At 49.1% G+C, this 19,529-nt stretch overlaps 1 protein-coding gene across 1 annotated transcript in view; it reads right to left on the bottom strand.

Annotated features, from left to right (window-relative positions):
* Nucleotides 1-4,784: 4,784 nt before the first annotated feature.
* Nucleotides 4,785-19,529, bottom strand: part of IGSF3 (immunoglobulin superfamily member 3) — a 110,288-nt gene continuing 95,543 nt past the window's right edge. Inside the window, exons 6-9 of the mRNA XM_077807286.1 lie at nucleotides 19,073-19,483; nucleotides 15,448-15,855; nucleotides 7,512-7,934; nucleotides 4,785-5,035 (exon numbers count right to left, since the gene is read on the bottom strand). Coding sequence (XP_077663412.1) covers nucleotides 4,785-5,035; nucleotides 7,512-7,934; nucleotides 15,448-15,855; nucleotides 19,073-19,483 — 1,493 coding nt within the window. The remainder of the gene's footprint in view (nucleotides 5,036-7,511; nucleotides 7,935-15,447; nucleotides 15,856-19,072; nucleotides 19,484-19,529) is intronic.

The following is a 19,529-nucleotide window of genomic DNA, read 5'->3' on the forward strand; positions in this document are numbered from 1 at the left end:
AGTGACATGGAATATAAACTCAGAGCTGAGGTGGTTTGTTTTTGTAAGGTAGTGCGGATGCTACTCCCCCCGCCCACGTATTTCTGCACAAGTCCGGGCTCCCATTGCTATAGCAGTCATGGAAGGATGCATCTGCCCATTGATCAAATTCAGACTTGGAAAACTGTTTCCTACCCCCAAACCTAAAGAACAAACCTAAACTAGTACCACAAGAGCAACGTACCTTAGTACAGATTCCTTCCTCTCCAAGGGAACTGCTGAGGAAAACGTTAGTGGTGCACTTGGTCCATGGATCCAGAAGCCCTGCAGTTTTGTGTTTGTATTTACTCATCAAAATGATATACCCTTAGCCTCTCCTTCCCAAAAGAAAGCAAGGGGCTACTATTACTGGGAAAAGAGAATGACGAGAAGTCATGAGCCAGGGCTGTATGGGGGAGACCCCTGTCTTCTGAGAGATGCTTTATCCCAGTTACATAGTGGGCAGGGGATAAACACATGCACATGCGGAAAGCACACATTCAGCAGCTAGGCAACCTGGACCTCAGTGCCCCCTCCATCTGACTCCCCCTGCCAAAGAACCTCAGGAGACAGGAGTAGGACTGGCTGGAAAAAGCTAGTGTTTCATGACCATTTTTTAAGAAAGAAAAGTTTTTGTTAAAACTTGTGGTGGTGTTTTTTTTAAACAAAAAAATGTATGTTTTGTTACAGTCGGAACAAAACCACATTCTAACCTCCCAAACTAAACCCCACCTTGTTTCAGCGTAAAAAAACAAAAGTGAAAGAAAATGGGTGTTTCTGCCACCAAAATGAAATTTAAAAACAAGTTTACCTGAAAACCAAAACATCTCCACCACCATGAATTTTTTCGCAGACATTTCTGACCAAAAAAAAAAAAAAGCCTTTTTTTTTTTTTTAAATTAAAAAAACTGCTCTAGTCCTGAGTGTTTTAGGGGAAAGCAGCTGCATCCAGACCTCAGTGTAGATCTCGTTGGGCACATCCACGGTGTTCAAGGAGTCAGCAGGTCTCCAGGCCACATTGTGCAGTCTGGGTACTGCCCAGCGTAAAACTCCCACAGGGTTCTCTGCTACACACTCAGCATTGCTGTTTGTCCCACAGGCCACTCCCCCCTGCACTTCAGATGCCACCTCTTTGGAGCTGCAGTGGAGGATCTATCCCCATGGCCCCTGCGCATGGCCATCCTGCTGCAGATACTCAGTCTCTGTTTTAGAACATTCCTTGCACTCCCCTCTCCTGCTTGAGTCCATTTAGGGAAATGTGGTGGGTGGAGGGAAGAGGAATTTGTAATCGTGCAAATGCCTGAAAATGTGATCCTTAAATGTGTGCTTCAGTTTCCCCAGCCACAGAATGGAGGTGCTGACAAAGCAGTTTTACAAAAGGTTGGCCAGATTCTTGCACTGTCAATAAAAATTGTTTTAGTACTGAGGTGCCACCCATGTTCTTTCCGAGATTGCACACACATGGAGAACCAGGAACACAAGGCCAAAGAAATGGGCGGCTCCTTCCTGTTTTGAACTTTGATGGGATCTGTAGGAGTGTGTTCTACGGCAACTTCTGTATTAGCCAGCTCTCTGAGCAAGCCAGGGCAAGTTATTCTGCCACACCACAGTGGCTGTGCACACTGGGACCCAGAATGAGAGCAGAGCTATGCCAGCAGAAAACCTAAAGCCAGAATTCACCTAGAAGTGAGTGGCTCTAGAAAGTTCTGGGAAGTCAACATTAGCCTTTCCTCTGACCCCACGATAGCTGCCAGCCTCCTGGGTTGCTTATTACATACTTCCCTCACCAAAACTGTGCCAAATGCATGGTTAGAATCCAAAGGCCAGATTACATCTCAATTTGACACAGCTCAGATGCCATTCGGAAGCTACCTCTTGGCCAGCAGTACATGAGTAGGTGTGCATGAATGAGGAAAAAAAGCAGGCTGAAAGCCCCTATCACACAAAACCAACAACAAACATTCATCACGATTTCAACACAGTTTACTACAGCTCTCAGGTGTGTTGTATAAAACATGTCTAGTGCAACATAATACAAAGCTCTTTTAAAAAAAATCCCAAACAGGTTTCCACATCATGCATGGACAGTTTTCTCTTTGCTTCTTGGCTCGTAACAGAAAGTTAAGCAGAGAAAAGGTTGTTTGAAAAACTTCATGATAAAAGTTGTTGCACGAAGAGTCTGGTTTATTAAAAAAAATATCAATATGTTGCCAGCCCAACTGATAAGTCATATTCCAGGTAAACTGTGTAACCACAAACGCTGCTTCGAGGGAAAGCCCACCTCATGGCCCTCAGGAATGCATCTGCTTAAGGGAACTGAGCCGTGGAAGGGAATGTTTCCGGCCACTGGAGGTCACTGTGTAACAGCTTTCCATGGGAAGAGGGAAGCAATGCCAGTTCGAAAGGATGGGGAGAGATGTAGAGGCTACTGGGTCAATACAGCAGATTTCTAGTGCTCAGCTGAGGAGCAATGTTCTCTTAGGGCAGGAAAGGCTTCTCTTGATGTCTTTTTTTCCTTTTAAAACTGAAATGAGTTGCACTTCCTGCCCTGAAGCAGTATGTACAGGAGATTTTACATTTATAAAACAATACCCACTGGTTTTGGGGCTGCCGTTTGTTTGGTTTTTTTTGGTTAGTTCTTCATTTCCATTCGCTTTTCAATCCTCCCTTCTGAGCAGACCCTCTGGATAGCCAAGGGGGAAGAGTGTCTGAGTGTATATTAGAGAACAATATTATACACACAGGGGGGCTGCTAAGCAGTAACAATTTGATGGAGGGAGACTTCAAGAAGGTATTAGTGAAATGGAGCATAGCAAATTCCTTCCTCATAAGGAAAGGGATCTCTTAAAACTAACGTTAGGTGGACTCCCCCTCCAGTTGAGTGAGACTTTTATGCACATGTATGTAGTATAGACACGCCCCCTCTCCTCCATCTATGGAGAGATTACACAGGGTGTAGATTTCTGTGCAGGCTCTTCACCTGCACTGAAACATCAGAGCATCATGGTTTAACCTACTAGCCCTGCAGAGTTCTCCAAGCAGGGCTGCTCTATCATGGACCTGCCAGCTCCTTCTCTCTTGAGGAAGGATAGTCCTATTGGCTTGCAGAGGGCAGAGGCTGTGGGAATGCTCCCTCACAGACACACAGGGATGGGGAAACAGGGTGTGCGGTATATCCCCACTTGGATTTAGCCACTCCACAAAAGACAAACAACGGCCAAGTTTGCCAGGACATCAAGGAAGACACTAAAAGGCCATTCTAGGCCATCGTTCCCCCCTTCCCCCCCCTCCCAACATATGCCAAGGATGTGTTAGAAGTGGTGGTTTCCTACACCGGATGTGCTGGGGTACTTGGCTTAGTGAGTAATGGAATTTGGGTGCTCCAATTATACAGAACCCCCATGTGGTTTTTAACCGCTGTATCTTTCACGGAAAGAACAGCACCTACTGCCCCAGCACTTGCTTACAATAGGGGGTTGCAGGGAATAGAGTTGTTCTCCTAGAGAAATAAAGCCAAAATAAAGAAAATGGCACAAAAACACACAAGAGAAGGGAGAGAGGATCTGTTTCTTTCCAGAGGGCATAGTAGCACCCGAGGAGCAAATCCCTCCGGCAGCCTCCTTGCCTGGTTTCAACTCACATTGGTAATTAGTGCAAGTCATTGGAAACAAAATGAAACCTGTCATTAATTCCACACTCCCATTGCGTGGCTGTAACATACTACCCTTGCAGGACCATTCAAATATAATGAATCCCAGTAAATGGAGCCTCCCCCTCCCCTGCTTCCTAAAGTCATTACTTTGGTCAAGCTGACAAGGTTGGATCCAGCTGTCTGGCCCCGTGTGACTGGAGCACACAGGCAGCCCAGTCTCAACCCTGTCACCTCTGAGAGAGCGGCAGTACTGTTTAGTAAAACCGAGGGGGAGGCTTTTGTCCCTGGTAAGCTGGGCTGTCTGGGAAGTCTTCTTCTGGCTAGCGGCAGGGCCAGAGTGTCTCAAAAGCCCCAGGCACACACAGTCCTTTGGAGCAAACCAGGCTCTTTTAGTCCTGACTGCAAGTGGCCTGAGCGTCCAATCCTGTCCAAGGACAAGACGACACCCCCCAAATGAAGCCCCGCATACATGCTAAATCCTCAAAGAAAGGAGAAACGTTTGGGACGGAGAAGCGGCTGAGCTAGCCTCATCTTTGAGACAGACCTCACTGAAACCCAGCTGCCCTCAAAGCGCAGTTCTGGTCCTGTTCACTTCAGGATAGTGAGCAGCTGGCTCAGTTCACCTTGGAGAAAGATTTTGTTCACTACAACATGAAGTCCAAGGAGGGGCGAACAAAATCTATTTCAGGAAATGAATACTTTTACTCCAAAAAGAGCCCCAGGATACCCAGACCAGAGCGCTGAATGAAACTGCTCTGGGAGCTGCTCACGGGGCGACGGGGAGGGAAAGACGACAGTCTTTGGGTAACAAAAGCATAAGCCTAAAGGATAACAAGTGATGAGAACAAAAAGAGGGAAATCCACTATGTACAGCAAGCACGTGGACTGTCCATCCATCTCTGGACTAGTTTTGTTATCACAGGTGCTTGAGGAAGACTCAGACCCTCCAATCCCAGAGCTGGGGGACTCTGAAGGACTCAGTCGCGGAGTCAAAGAACAGATGCTGAAACAAACTAAACAAGAACATCAAAACCTCTCCGTTCCTTTGGGTTCCAGGTGTGTCTTTGCCCCGTCTCTCTCTCTCTCTCTGTGGGTCAGTCTCGGCCTCTCCCCTTTAGTCTATAGTTCCTGGGTGGATGCTGAGGACGGGCGGCTCCAGGCAGGTGGGAGAGTAGTTGAGGTGTGGCTCTTTGATCCACAGCAAAGGGACCCCATTTTTGCCCTCTGAGTTCTTGCTGGAGTTCCTGCTCTTGAATCGCACCAGCAGGATGGCAATGACCAGGATGCCGAAGATGGGGAAGGGGTAGAAGAACACGAAGTAGAAGAGGGCATCGTTGGAGCAGATGGTGGACTGCAGAGTGGAGCCTGAAAGCAGAGACAAAAGAAGGAAAAAAACTGAACACCACTGAACACTGAATCTTGGTCATCATCACCACTAGCCAGAGAACTGTCAAAGAGACGGTGATAACAGACTAGTGTGAAGATGGGGAGGCATCAAGCTCAGAGTGGATTTTCAAATCTCCCCCTCCCCACAAAGGTGCTCTTTCCCTCAGTAAATGTCAGCTGGAGGGGGCTTGTTTTCCTTGCCTGACACTTATTCCTTTATATTAGACTCATATTCATCTCTGTACTCAAGAGGTGGGGTCAGGTCATATTTTACTCCCGTTGTGCAACCATTCAAACCTAGAAACTTTTTTTTAAATGAAAGCTGAGATTTTCACCAAACCCCACGACACTGGGACCTGGGGCTTTAAGAAAAACACCAAATATTACAAGACTCGGCAACACAAAGCAACAATATCTCAGGGAAAGTTTCACCTTTTATTCTGTTCACCAGTATAAAGTAGCTGAACCTTGCAACCTTCAGCAGGAGGACTCGCACCAAGCTAGCTTAGTCTAAAGAGCCTCTGAGTTTGTGGATGCTGGGGTTTGACTGAAAGGAGACAGTGATACTTCTTCCCTTTCCAGCTCCAATCCCAAAGGCTGCACTGATCTACCTTCCAGACAGGGCTCAGATCCTGCTCTACCACCTATTCTGGAAGAGCTTTCTATTTAAAGGGACAGTGCCCCAATGCAATACAAACCCCTATTTATGGAGATTCCTATATGAGTCACACCCATGGCTGGGTGCTCTGCTTTGTCTTGCATGGCAGGGAGAGATGATGGAATAATGTACAGACACACCACAGCACACAATGCAACTGGCTCACCCAATAACTAGCCTGATATTCTTAGCTCTGATGCAGCCGCACGATTTGGTGCTTGAGGGAGTGATTTACCCAGAGCAGATTTTTTTGGTATATTTATGTCCCATGTATTCCATGCCCAGGTGACAGCAATCCTCCTCAGGGGGAAATGGAGGGGTTGGGGAAGGGAGTGTGGTGCAGCCACATCTTAATTCTCCCTCCCCACCCTACACATTCATTTAAGTCCTTTATTTGAAGAGACAGACCTTGGTCTCAGTGACACACAGGGATCTACCACTGTGGTGTGTCCCACCTACCACATTTGTAAGTCAAGTGGCTTTTTTACTTCCCATTCCACTGGGAGCAGAAAGGGCGGAGTGGCTCACTAGCATGAGTGCTTAATACTCAGCCTCACTCATGCTTCTACCTCTGCGATCCATTCCCCGATCTCCAGTGGGCGTGCCCATGGGGCCTCATTGCATATTCCAAAAGACACGGATAGCTTGAACTAAGATTCCCCATCCTCAGCTCCGAAACATGTCCTACCGAGGAAATCCGGCAGGGAAACCAGAAAGGATAGCTGGCATCTCAAAGGGCCCGCCCCGTGCACCTGAAATGCCAGGGGTGACAAGTGAGCTGTCTGCAGCTCCAAGCACTGCAAAATCCACAGGACTTGCATCCAAAGCCTGTTTGCACCTTCTCACCCTATGCGCTGGAAAAGGAAACTGGAAATGCTGGACAGTTCAGCCCAGTGCACACTGGCTCTCAGAGCAGAAGAGAAGAAAGCAGCATGTGTGTCAAGCTCCTCAAAAGTTCCCGGCAAGTCAGTCAGGCACAAGCGTCTCCCCTATAGAAGACAGTGCAGCCTCCGGCTGTGCAGCTGACCCGTAGGATGCTGGATTTCATGCTGATGTACAGACAGTAGCTGGGAGCACCTGGGTCACTAGAGTTTGAGGAACAGGCTCATCCTAAACCCCTATGGACATTAGCCAGTGTCACAAAGCCAGCCACCTCAATTCAGGGCTTCTGGCTGTTGCTTCTCAGGGATGAGGGAGGGGTCATGCAGGTCAGTGACAGACATTATGCTCCCAAGCTCCAGCACTGCCCGGCTTTTAATTGTGTTTCTGTCTTTTTTGGTTGTCAGTGAATACAGCGCTGGCGAAAGGCACCAGGGTTGGACACTCTGATGAATAAGTCCCTCCTTACCCACCGGAAAGGCACAGCATAAGCCACTTCAACTGCACTGTTGCCTCTGCCTGCCTCACCCCTAACCTGAAGGAGCCTCTTCAAGGCAGGACAGGACAATCCAGTCTCCATGGTCCATTCAATCCTTGGCCTCTCTGCCTTGATTGCCAACAAGGGGGGCCACTGGTGTCAATGGTGGACAGGAGTCCCCTACGAACTAGATTGAAACCCACCAACTCACAACATAGGGGACACCAGACAGGAATGACTTTGGGTTATTCCCCATCTGAATCTATGGCAGAAGTGAAAGGCTCCATTATTAGCCTCCTAGCATGATGCCAGGAAGGTTGTAGGGCCTGCGGAGAACGTTTGCATAGATATATTAACATACACTTCTCTGCACAGTCCCATGCCTCAGTCTCCCCGGCTGCCCCGCCCCACCTCCCCGTTGGAGCCGTCTGACGTCTCACCTGTGTCCTGCACGTGAATAGTGACAGTGCCAGACTCCTCCTCAGCCAGCCTGTACCACACCCCTTTGGGATCAGGCAGCCACTCCTCCACGAGGCATGAGTAGTTGCCAGCATCCGCAGCGCCTGCCTGCAGCACCGTCAGTCGGTAGAGGACAGAGGAGAGCCTCTGGAAGCGCAGCCTGCCTTCAAAGCGGCCTGCCTCCTGGCCAAACACTGCATCCGGGCCCACGCTTAGCAGGGCCTCCCTCTCCTCCTCTTCCTCCGTGCCATGGCCTCCTCCCTCTTTCATCCTCAAGTTGTACCAGGTCACAGCAAAGTGGGACTCTTGGCTGGAGCGGGACAGAATGCTGCAGTCCAGCGGGAAGGGCTCCTTCTCCAGCACCGTGAGGTTGGAGATGGCGGTATCCACCTGCAAGGTGGGATCTGACAGTTCGGAGACATTCATTAATGAAAGCGGAGAGAAAAACAGAACAAACACTGTCTGAAATGGCTACCCCTTTCCCGCCCAAGTGCACAGCCACGGTGGGGGTGGGTGAAGCACAGCCCCCAGGCTAAACGCAGCCTATCCCTGGCCACTGTACCATTTGTGGCCATCCCGTGCAAACATCCCCAGCGAACAATGCTTCATTTTGATCAGAGGGTCGAAATGTGAACTTTCCTATAGCTCAGTTAGGCCTTGTTTGTGCTACCCAGACAGACCCTGGCAGCAACCTTCCAGGAAGAAGTGTGCACGTGCGTATATTGTCATATGGAAAAACGGTTACATCAAGGTAATTCATTTAGATGCATAAAGAAATAAGGAACTCCAAAAAATTACAGTTCTCCTATATTCACTCACATTGTGTATATTAAGGAACAATACTGCTCCATCATTAATGTTGCAAATAAACTTACATTATAAGTCTGATCTTTTTCTCCTGAGTTCTAAAATTTACAAAAGCCATCATATTTTTGGCCTCAATACTGATAACTCTGATCTGGGGCCAAGGTTGATTTTTTCTGAAAAAGCACAAAGTGAATCGGACAATGGGTTCCTAAATCACGATGATCCCCCAAAACAGAGGTGTTAAATACAGTTTCAAGATTCTCAGGGTTGTCGTTTTCTGGGTTGTTTTTTTTTTTTTTTTTTGGGCCACTTTGCAGCAAACAAAGGGGAGGGATAAAGCTAGCTTCACCAGTTCCCCTAGCTGAGATCCAGGGCCCAGGACCTAAATTTAGTTGTTTAAAATCTGATTTCAAGAACAATTAACATTTGATTTAGTAACATCATCAAGGAATATGGGCTCTGGAGAACCTACCACAGCACCCCAAAGAGCTGCCGGAGATCTAAGTTTCCATTTAAAGATTTAAGAATGCAACTTCTAGCCCTTCTCTTTACACAGACTGAGTTCAAAGTGCAACCAACTACAAGGGAATCTTTTCAATAGAAAAATAATTTCTCCTCAAAAGCTTGGCCGGAGGTTCCCCCTCCTGGAGACCTCAGCAAGTCCAAAGGAAATAGGGGACTTCCCCTTTGATCTCTTCCTATGCAAAAGTACACCCGTAAGCCCCACTCAGCTTTTCTACCCTGTAGGCCATCTAAGTTCCATTTAAGGGAGCACAGCTCCTGTGTAGACTTCAGGAGGCTATTTTGGCTGGCTCCTGGGGTCAGGGGCTAATTTTGGATCATTTTGGGTGGGAAGCCTGTTACAGGCTGTGTGGGGATCTTCCTGGAACCTACCAAGGTCAGCAGGGAGCCCTTAGGAGCCCTGATGAGCAGCCCAAGGTTCATGGGATCAGGGGAGGTTCTGAGATTCCTAAAGGCCATGTCTACACTACAAAGTTAAGTCGATTTTATGTAAGTTGACATCGAGCCTCCGATTTAAGCAAGTCAATCTTGCGTGTCCACGCTATGCTCATTGTAGTGGCGGAATGCATCCTCACTAGCAGGGCTTGCATTGATGCCTGGAGCACTGCACTGTGGGTAGCTCTCCCACAGTGCATGTAGTGGAGTGGAATTTTGGGTTGGGCTTGCAATGCCTTATGAGACCAAACATTTGTGCGGGTGGTTATGGGAACAGAGTATTAGCCTCCCAAGATGCACTTTCCCCCCTCCCTCCCTGAAATCAACCGCAAAAAAACCAAGCCTTTTTCTCGCCTTTTTTTGGTAGGCCTGGGTTACCCGTGCAGACGCCATAGCACGATAAGCATGGACCCAGCTCAGCTGTATGCTGTTGTTGTAAGCATTACCAACACCTCGCACCTTATCCTGCAGTATTTGCTCAGCCAAAGTAGGAGCCGCTGCATGGAACAATGTGATACCACGCTAGCAGCCCTGCTGGAAGACACAGAGCGGAGCAATTCGCAGTTGCTGGAGACAGTCACGCATCATCTTTACATGGTGGAGCGCTGCTGAGAAGCCAGAAACCAGGGTAATAAGAAGAGCACATTGAGGGCTCTGTGTCTCCGGGAGGCTTTGAAAACCAGTTTCAGCAACGAGCCAGAGTAATGTGACGCTTATCTGTGTTCCTTACCAAACTGTCCACTTCATTGCATTTTCTCCCTGTAAATTCCACCCACACTAACCACTGTGTGTTGAATGAATAAAGAGCCTTTTCTCCTCAATCTGTTAAGTTTTATTATGAGCACAAACACACAGAGACAGCAAAGAAAAGTAAGATAACCTGGGGCAAAAGGGCTGATAACACCGTGGGGGGAGAAACAAGGATGGCTTGCTTACAGATGCACTGCAATAACAATCAAAGGTGTGGGAATGGGCGCCTTCTGGTCCTTGTACCCTCCCCTGGTGTTGAGTGCAAGGGATACCGAACTTTCCTCCCCCGCCTCATAGGACGTTTGGGGGAGGAGGATGTAGAACTGGGCGATGATGGCAACAGGTTCAGCATAGGCTGCAGAGGGATTCTACCATCCAGCTGCCTTTCTTGAACCTCAACCAGACGCTTCAACATGTCTGATTGCTTCTTCATAATCCGCAGCATCTCTTCCTGCTTGGCACGCTCTTGTTCCCTGCATGCTCTCCTGTCCTCCCTGTCCATGCCCACGTTCTCAGACAGTGTGATCCTCCATGCGCTGCACTCTGTCTTGTCACTCTCGAAGGCGCGCATTAACTCATGGAACAGGTCCTCCTGAGTCTTCTTTTTCCGCCTTCTAATCTGGGAAAGTCTCTGTCCCGGTGTGGAGGATGTGCCGACGGACAAGGTTTCAGCTGCAAGGAAGACAAAACACTAGGGTAGCATTAACAGTGCATATATTGTTTCTGGTGCAAGGTTAATTGTTTTTTTTAAATAAAAAAAACACCCCTCAATGCACTTCCCTGCAAACCACAACATAATCACAACCACTGGCTACTGAAAGAGTCAGTTTGCTGCTCCAGCCATGGTGAGTAAGGCCAGGAGGCATGGGCGAGAAGTCTTGTGCTGCAGCTTTTGTGAAGACATCCTTGGGATCACTGGTTGGAGCTTGACAAAAGCCCCCTTGCCCCTAGAAACCTGGATGGTGCTTGAGGACAGGCAGCAATGTAAAGCCCCCCAAATAGTTTGGTTTTTTTACAGAAGTGGCACTGGGTTGGGGTGGGGAGGATGGAGACAACTAGGAAGCTGCCCTCCCTGCCTTTTTTAAATACTGGTTGCAATATGCAGTGATCCCTTCCAATCACAACCACGGCACATTTGGCAAAGTGTGGTTGTACGACCCAGATTTCACCAAACGGGGGGCGTATTACTTGTTGAATTGTTTGTGGTTAAGGGCTAGCATTGAAAGCTTCCCCATTTCCCCTACGTGATCATATGTAATATCACTCTCCTGAGCGTAACAGAGGTGGCAGGGGAGCAGATGCTGCAAGTGTTTGGGTACAGACCTGGTCCTTATGCTGCAATGATGCCAGCAGAGTTAATACTGGAGTGCCATGGGAAAGTGTCCTACTGTGATGAACAAAACAAGGCAGCCCTTCCCAGAAACCTTCTGCAAAGGATTGCAGAGTACCTCCATGAAAGCTTCCTAGAGATCTCCATGGAGGATTCCCGGGCCATCCCTGTGCACATAAACAATCTTTTTCAGAGAGCACCCTCTGTGTAGTTGGAGTGGCCATCGATACCCACTACACCTACCTTTTTGTTCAGATTAAACCTAAAAAATAACAGCATGTAACCCCTACAGTTTGATTGGAAAGGTGTACTCACCAGAGGTGCCTTCCCTGGCATCACGCTCTGCCGCCGACTGGTCCTGTGAACGGGGTGGGCTCCAGGGCTAAAAACAGTTCTTGGCTGTTGGGGAGAATGGATCCTCTACTTGTCTGCCTCACATTTCCCTCCTCCTCCTCCTCAACGTCCTCCTTGTTGTTGCTTGAGGTCACTCAGGGCTCCTGGGAGGTATCCACAAAGCGTTTTGGGGTAGTGGTGGGGTTGCCACCAAGAATCGCATGCGGCTTCTCATAAAAGCGGCATGTCTGTGGGGCAGAACCAGAGCGACTGTTCACCTCCCTTGTCTTCTGGTACGCTTGTCGAAGCTCCTTTATTTTCATGCAGTGTAGCCCTTCTCCCCCAGGCCCCGGGTGATCTTGGCATAGATGTCAGCATTTCTTCTACTGGCTTGGAGTTCTGCCTGCACAGACTGTTCTCCCCACACAGCAATGAGATCCATCACTTCCTGTGTACTCCATGCTGGAGCGCGATTCCGACCTTGGGTCTTCATGATCAGCCGTGCTGACGAGCTCTCCACGCTGATCAAACAGGAAATGAAAATTTAAAAGTTCCCGGGGCTTTAACAGGGGAGCGGCTGTTTCCTGTGTACTTGGCTGACGTGCAGCGCAGTTGAAAGTGCTCTCCAGAGCAGTCACAGCAGAGCACTGTGGGACACCTCCTGGAGGCCAATTCATTTGAATTACACAACGCAGTGTCTATACTATCCCCATGTCGACCTGTGGATGTCGAATCAAGCGCTACACCTCTTGAAGAGCTGGAGTACAGAAGTCGACTTTACAGGCCATTTAGGTCAGCGGAAGGGTCTCGGTAGTGTAGACACATACATTATTAAATTGACCTAATGCAGCTTATGTCGACCTAAGTTTGTAGTGTAGACCAGGCCTAAAGCTGACAAAGCGGTGGAATAGGGAAGAAAGTCTCCACTCCCTTTGATCCTCTTCATGGACAATGGGGAGTAGCTGAAGTAGGAGGGACTTTTTCCCTTCATTCTATCAACTCTCAAAGTCTGCCACCTGCATTTCCCTCGCCCCACTTCCTGCAGGCATTAAGATGATAATAGGAATGTGGCTCTCCTACAACTCTCTACAGCATCCTGAGAGTCTAAAGAAGTTCATAGAAGTGGGACACTTTTTTTGTGGACCTGAGGTCTGCAGCATCAGGACTTCCCTCTAAAGGGCAGCAGGTGGTGTTTGCAGCTAGCAGGATCCCCTCCCCCAGGCCTCCCAAGCATTGCTGGATCAGGGCCCTTAGGGTTTACAGGAACAGGGCACCTTTCTAGCAGTTCTTAGGTATTTGAGATGGTCCTAAGGAAATTCTCATATAAGAAACTTCATGCAGATGATGTAAGGCTGCAAGTATATGTCAATGGTTTGAGTTTGTGTCCTTCAGGGAGGCCGCAGGAGGAAATGGAGAAGACAAGCCTTGAGATTCTTGAGATTTCTAAGATACACACAAGCAAGGCAAATCCAGGCCTCCTCATAAAGCAGGAAATACAGGAAAGGCAAAAACCCAGTTTTCCTCCTTTTTGCAAGTTACCTACGAGAGTATTTTCCAATTGCTCACAACTACTGAGTCCCAAAAAATAAGAACAAAGAGATTCTTTTTCATGGAAGAATGAGTCACATGCTAAGTTTGGAGCTTTTCTTCAGCCATTTTTGAGTTACTTGTGAGCAAAAAAAGGTTGCTTTTCTTTAAACCTAAATCAATGTAGTCCTCTTTCCCTATCTCCCCACACCCATCCAACGCAACACACACTTCCACCGCTCAAAAGGGGCTAAAGGGATTTCCTGCTACACTTTGCTAAAGCATTCATCTCAGGGCTTCGATCAGGGCTGGGAAGTTTCAGCTCAAATGGAGATCTATAAATAATCTTAGTTATAGTATGTGTAATCTACGTAGTAATCCCTTGGAGACATGAGGACCTTTCTGCTCAAGCCATGTCATTTGGAAGAGTTTCCCAAGCCAAGATTTCATGGATATGATTTTCATAATCCCCGAGACAGCATTTTTTCCCTTTAGGGCACAAACCCTCTCCACAGGTAATTACATCCCTGCCACAACCTTTCCAGTCTCCTGACATTTTGCCAGCAGCATTGCACATAACCAGGGAGAAGTCCCAATGAAATATCCTGGGGATCTGTGTAAAAACAATCAATGAATGTATTCCCAGGGGCTTAAATCCAGAAGGGAATATTATGATCGTCTAGTGTGACCTTTTGTCTAGCACAGGCCAGAGAATTTCAACCAGTGATTCCTTCATCAAGCTCAATAATTTCTGGCTGAACAGAAGCATTTCATTTAAAAAGACATCCTGTCTTGATTCAAACACTTCAGAGGATGGAGAATCCACCACTTCCCTCGGTAAGTTGTTCATTACCCTCACTGTTCAAAATGTGTGTCTTATTTCCAGTCTGAATTTGTCTGGCTTCACTTTCCAGCCAGGGGCTCTTGTAATGAGTGAAAGGCTTCAGACATACACCTCCTGCAAAGCAGGCACAGGCTCTGGAAAGGCTAAGGAAGGGTTCTGTTCCCACTGTCACTTTGTTGTACATGGCACGAGTGTGTATTTGGCAGCAGCAGGGAACACAGGAACTGCCAGACCAGATTAGACCAGTGGCCCATCTAGCCCAGTACCCTGTCTCTGACAGCAGCCAGCACCAGATGCTTCAGAAGAAAGTGCAAGAAGCCCCAAAAGTGAGCAGTTATGAAATAATCTCCTCCCAGGAGAAATTGCTTCCTAACCCCCTCATCAGGTAGAGGGCCGGGAGTTCTGTTCCCAGACTGGACAAGTCACAATATTGCTCTGCTTCAGTTTCTCCATCTGTAGTGTGGCGACAATCCATCTTGCTAAACAGCTTGGATAAAAGCTCCAATCTGAATGCCTGAAGAGGTTTTCAACCCATGTAATTATCTCCCATCAGATGCTCATGCAAGATCATAAGGTCCCTTTAAACAGATCATGATGTCACACAAGGTCGCATTTTAAACTAGAACATTAACACCGTGTAAAATATATGCAATGTAAGTCATCTGAATGATTGAAATGAAAAAAATATCTAGATATAAATTCCACGCTCTCCATCTCCACCCCCTTGCGGCACCTTGGGGTCAGGGTGGTGCTGGTGCTTTAAAAAAATTCATAGGCCCTCCAGCAACATCAGAGAGGAAGACAACCAATCCCCAAATCCTATTAGAGGATTGCTGTGTCTGCAGTACCCCATGTTCTCCCTCCAGATTAGCATGGTGGCAATGAAGGGACACAGAAATGTTAGCTCAAGCTGTTGCTGCTGCCAGCCCTGCTCCCCCCAGCTCAGCTGCAGTGCATGGGGGTGAGGGAACAAAGGAGAGAAACAAAGAGGGAGTTGGCAACGGGCATGAAAGAGTCACACGGCCGCCATTCCCCTCCCTCCCTCCCCAGCATGCCCAAATCAGTCCTGAGCTGGTGGATGAACATGCAGGCTGGACTGAGATATGGCTCCCTCACATGCCCACTGGAGATGGGGCTGCCAAGCGGTCATGTTTGGGGAGTGCTTTGAGGTGGTAGATGTGCCATTATAACAATGAATAGTCAGTTACGCCATTTCTCACGATGTGGGAGATTTCTGGTTTCAGGGGGGTGATGAGGAGAGGCCTGGCAAGCCAGGTTAGGACCCTCACAATTTGGGAAGGAGAGGAAGGGTCTCTCTCTCTGATGCAGCCCCAGAGCCCGAGGAATGTGACCCACAGGATCCAGTTACCTGGCTGTTTCACAGTGACAGTAGTCAGCCCAGAGAGGTCTTCTGCCCTTTTGTACCACTGGTTGCTGGGATCCAAGAGCCACTCCTCGACGCGGCAGTCATAGGCTCCGCTGTCTTGCACCACCACGTTCTGGAGGGTGAGCAGGTACAGGCCTGGGGAAGGGCTCTCCAAATGTAGCCTGCCCTTCAGGTCGCTCAGTGCTGCCAGATCTCCGTACTGCAGAGTGGCCTGGCGGCTCAGCCGTGCCACTGCCTCTTTCTCTGGGTGGCCAGATTTCCACACGTACCATTCCACTGAGAGCTGCGAAGCGGGGCTGGTCCGGTTGGTGACGGCGCACTCCAGTGTCACCCACTGGTTCTCCAGAACCGTGATGTTCTTCTGGGTCTGGTTCACCTGTAGACGATTGTCTGGGGGGAGGGGAAAAACAGAGACCAAAAAAAAGCACGATGACATGACTGCAACAACTGCTGTCCTTCCTCACCCCAATCCCTTCCCAGCTGTGTGTGCCTCCTCACTCACGCCTAAAATCAGGCTCTCAGCTCCCCAGAGCTTCCTGTTTGTTCTGTGAACCATCTAACACAATTCTGGGTGTGGTAAAAAAGGTAAGGCTAGGATTTTCAAAGAAGCCAAAGGAAGTTCATTTGAATCCCTTTGAAATTCAATGGAATTTGGGCACCTGATTCTCTTAGTGCCCCTTTTTTCTCAGGTGAAATAAATACAGTCACCCAATGCCCATGGTGTGGAAGGCCAGAGAGGTACTGGAGACACAGCAATCCTCTAACAGGTTCTGGGGATTTAGAACGTGCCAACAAGACTATCTGGAGCTGAAGGGGTCACACCTGGTGTCCCTAGATTAGGAATTTCTCCTCAATTTGACCTACAACTTAATTGACACCGAGGGTGGCTGCAATCAGCTGTGTATGCACATAATGTGTATATCCCAGCCTCCTACCAAGCTGCCAAAGCAAACCCTCAGAAAGGGCAGGGTTTGAGCTTCCCTGGTACAGTAAATGCTCTGTCATGACAGAACAGAGATGGGTGCTAAAGGGTCTCACATAACACTGAGTGGCATAAGGTTTAGGGGTGTAAAGTCAATAGTGGGTTACAACCCTCCTCCTCCCATCACACATAGGTCCCCAGGCACGTAACCCCCTGCAACCACCCGTTGATATCTGTACTTCTTTGGACCAGAGTTTGAGGATCCATGGAGTACTGTGAACAACTGGGTCTGGTGACCATTTGGCCCTCGGGCCATATACTCTCGTCTGTGGTGTTTCATGGCCTGGATAAATAGACATGGTAACACCTGACCTAGAGGTTGGAGACTGGCTACACTACAGCTGTAGGATAACTGCTCTGTCCTGCCTAGGCCCAGACTGCTGAAATGCTGAAGGACTGATTACCAGTCAAGGATTATGAGTTGAACCCCTCATCTGCATGATATTATCCTTCTGCAGATCTGCCTCCCAGCGGTGCTCTTCCCTCCTCCTCCCCTAGACCTAGAGGGTATTCTTTCTCAGCTGCAGTCACCCCCACAGGGTACTCTTCACATGCAGAGGAAGCTGGAGTCCTCTAGCTGTCTGGGCAAGGCAGGTTCCTCCTCCAGGAGGAGGCCCGGATAATATGCCTCTGGAGTGAGACCTGGATGGGGGAAGCTGTCAGCCTTTAAAGATCCTCCCTCCCCACCCAACCCCACATAAACAGCCCTCCTCCCCTGCATATCCATGGTTGAGGACCACTTTGGCGGAGAGGAGCAGGATCCTGATTAATTCAGTACATCCTTATTACCTCCATTTCCCATCGCTGCCAATGACATCCTCTGCCATGGAAACCACCAGCAGAGCAGATTTCTCTCTCCCTGGCAGCCAGCTTCTCACCTCATTAAACTCATTACTCATCTCTCATGCAGAGTGCAAGAGAGCCGAGACACGCTCCCGTTGGGACATTGGCAGACAGTAAAATCAAACTGGATATGAAAAAGCCCTGCATGCAGAGCTCTGCCAGGCACACACATGCCTGCTCCCTCTCATTAGGTCACTAGTTGCCACTCCAGCAGCAGGACACTGTCTCAAACAGGAGTTACACTCTTACTTAACATTGACATAGGAGGAGCAGTCCCATGTAGCTAAGCCCAACCTCAACTTGACCACTTTTCCTTGTCAAGACAAAGCCACCAACAACTAAAGGCGTCTTCAAGCCCTTCTCCAGAAAGATCCATCCAATAAGAGCTGTGCTGATCCCACCTCTCCCCACCCCCAAAACCGATCCTCTACTTTCAACACAATGTAAAATGCCCCAGCCTGTCCACACCTCCCTCTTCAAGGCAGATCCCCTTCCGTTGTGTCCTCACTCCGACACAATCCAGCTTCTTCTCTCCCTAACCCTGAAGACATGCGCTCCCAATGCCAGCATCCATTTTGCTGGTTAATGACTCAACGGCTAAATCAAAACATAGCAGTGGGGAGATGGGGTTGCATGGAGAGTGCAGGCCATGGACAGCGTGAGGTAGGGAACTGCGGAGGCACGGCAGGTCAAGGCTTGTACCAGGCAAGACTACTGCCCACCCCACTTCTGCAAACATCCCCCATCCCAGCATGGTGCCTCTTATCCAGTTTCCTGCAAAACTCCATTTCCAGTTGCCAGCTATGTGGAAAGTAGCCAGTTCCCAAAGGACTACATGGATTTATGCATATGCCTGGAGAGGGTAAATCACACTTCCTTATTCCTGTGCAAGGCTCTGCTGTGGGAACAGGCAGGCTGTGTAATACCCGATACAGAGCCCTTTATCTCCTCCCTTTAACACACCGTTACAGCTCAGGAGGATGGTAAAACATCCCTGAGTACATTCCTTAACCCAGCAGTCTGCTTCCATTCCTGAACCCCCTTGGGCTTTCCTTGAGTGTGTGTGGGCGGGGGAAGGGGCAGAGGGAGAATAGCCCTTGAGGACAGGGTCCCCATTTGAAGGGGAAGCTGCAGAGCCCCGCGTGGTTTGGACACAAATCAGTTCAGGGAGGAGACAGACATCACGAATGCGGTTGATACAGATGATAGTAAGGGCAGACTCAGGCTGTGAACGTGATACACTTGCGTAAGCCCCGGGTGCTCCTGGGGGTAACAGGAAGAGTGACAGTGGCTCTGAGCTTCAACATGACAGAGTAAGGCTGAGATGTTTCACTGACGCTAGCCAAGCTCTCCGTGGGTGATTGAAACAGGTGTGGAACCTATTAGCTGCCCAGGCCCAGTGGGAAACAAATGACCTTTATGTAGGAACACCTGCACCGCTTGCTAACCACACATCACCCCAGCCGGAACAGAGGGACTTACCAGATTCCAGCACTCTGGCTGGGAGGGGAGGCGCGTCCCAAGAGCACGCAACAAACAGGGGGATGTTTGGCAAAGTGGGAAGAGAAGCCTGGCTTCCAGTTTGGGGACAAAGGCCCAGGCTATGAGGTGAGGAAGGTGTGATTGGGTCCAGTTTGGGGACAAAGGTTTAGTGTGGGAGAGGGAGGAAGGGGAGAAGGATTTAGCTCAACAATATTTAGTTCAGCTACAGGTTTTGGGCAAAGTTAACTGCTGGAAAGAGGGTTTGCCAGGGGAATGCCCTGCCGGTGTAGTCCATGTTACCTGGCTGCTTGACGGTGACCTCGGTTCGCCCAGACACCTCCTCCGCCAGCTTGTACCAGGCATGGTTGGGGCTGAGCAGCCACTCCTCCACATGGCAGTAGTAGCTGCCGCTGTCACTGACCTCTGCCCGCTGGACAGTAAGGCTGAAGAGCCCTCCAGAGGAGGACCGCTCAAACTGCAGCCTCCCCCGTAGCCCCTCCTCCTCGGCGTAGGTGCCGTACTCGAAAGCAGAGCTGTGGGTTGTCTTCAGGATGAGCTTGCCATCGGCGTCGGACGGCTTGTGGACATACCACAGCACAGCAAAGTGAGAGTCCAGGCTGGTCTGCGATTTCACGGAGCAGTTCAGGGGGATGGGCCTGTTCTCCACCAGGGTGATGCTCCGCTTTGATTTGCTGACCTGTAGCTTGGTCACTAAGAGGAAGGAGAGGGGAGGATGAGAAGTGGTAGGTCATTAACA

Source organism: Eretmochelys imbricata, chromosome 1 (assembly GCF_965152235.1).
Source record: "Eretmochelys imbricata isolate rEreImb1 chromosome 1, rEreImb1.hap1, whole genome shotgun sequence".
Lineage (NCBI taxonomy): Eukaryota > Metazoa > Chordata > Testudines > Cheloniidae > Eretmochelys > Eretmochelys imbricata.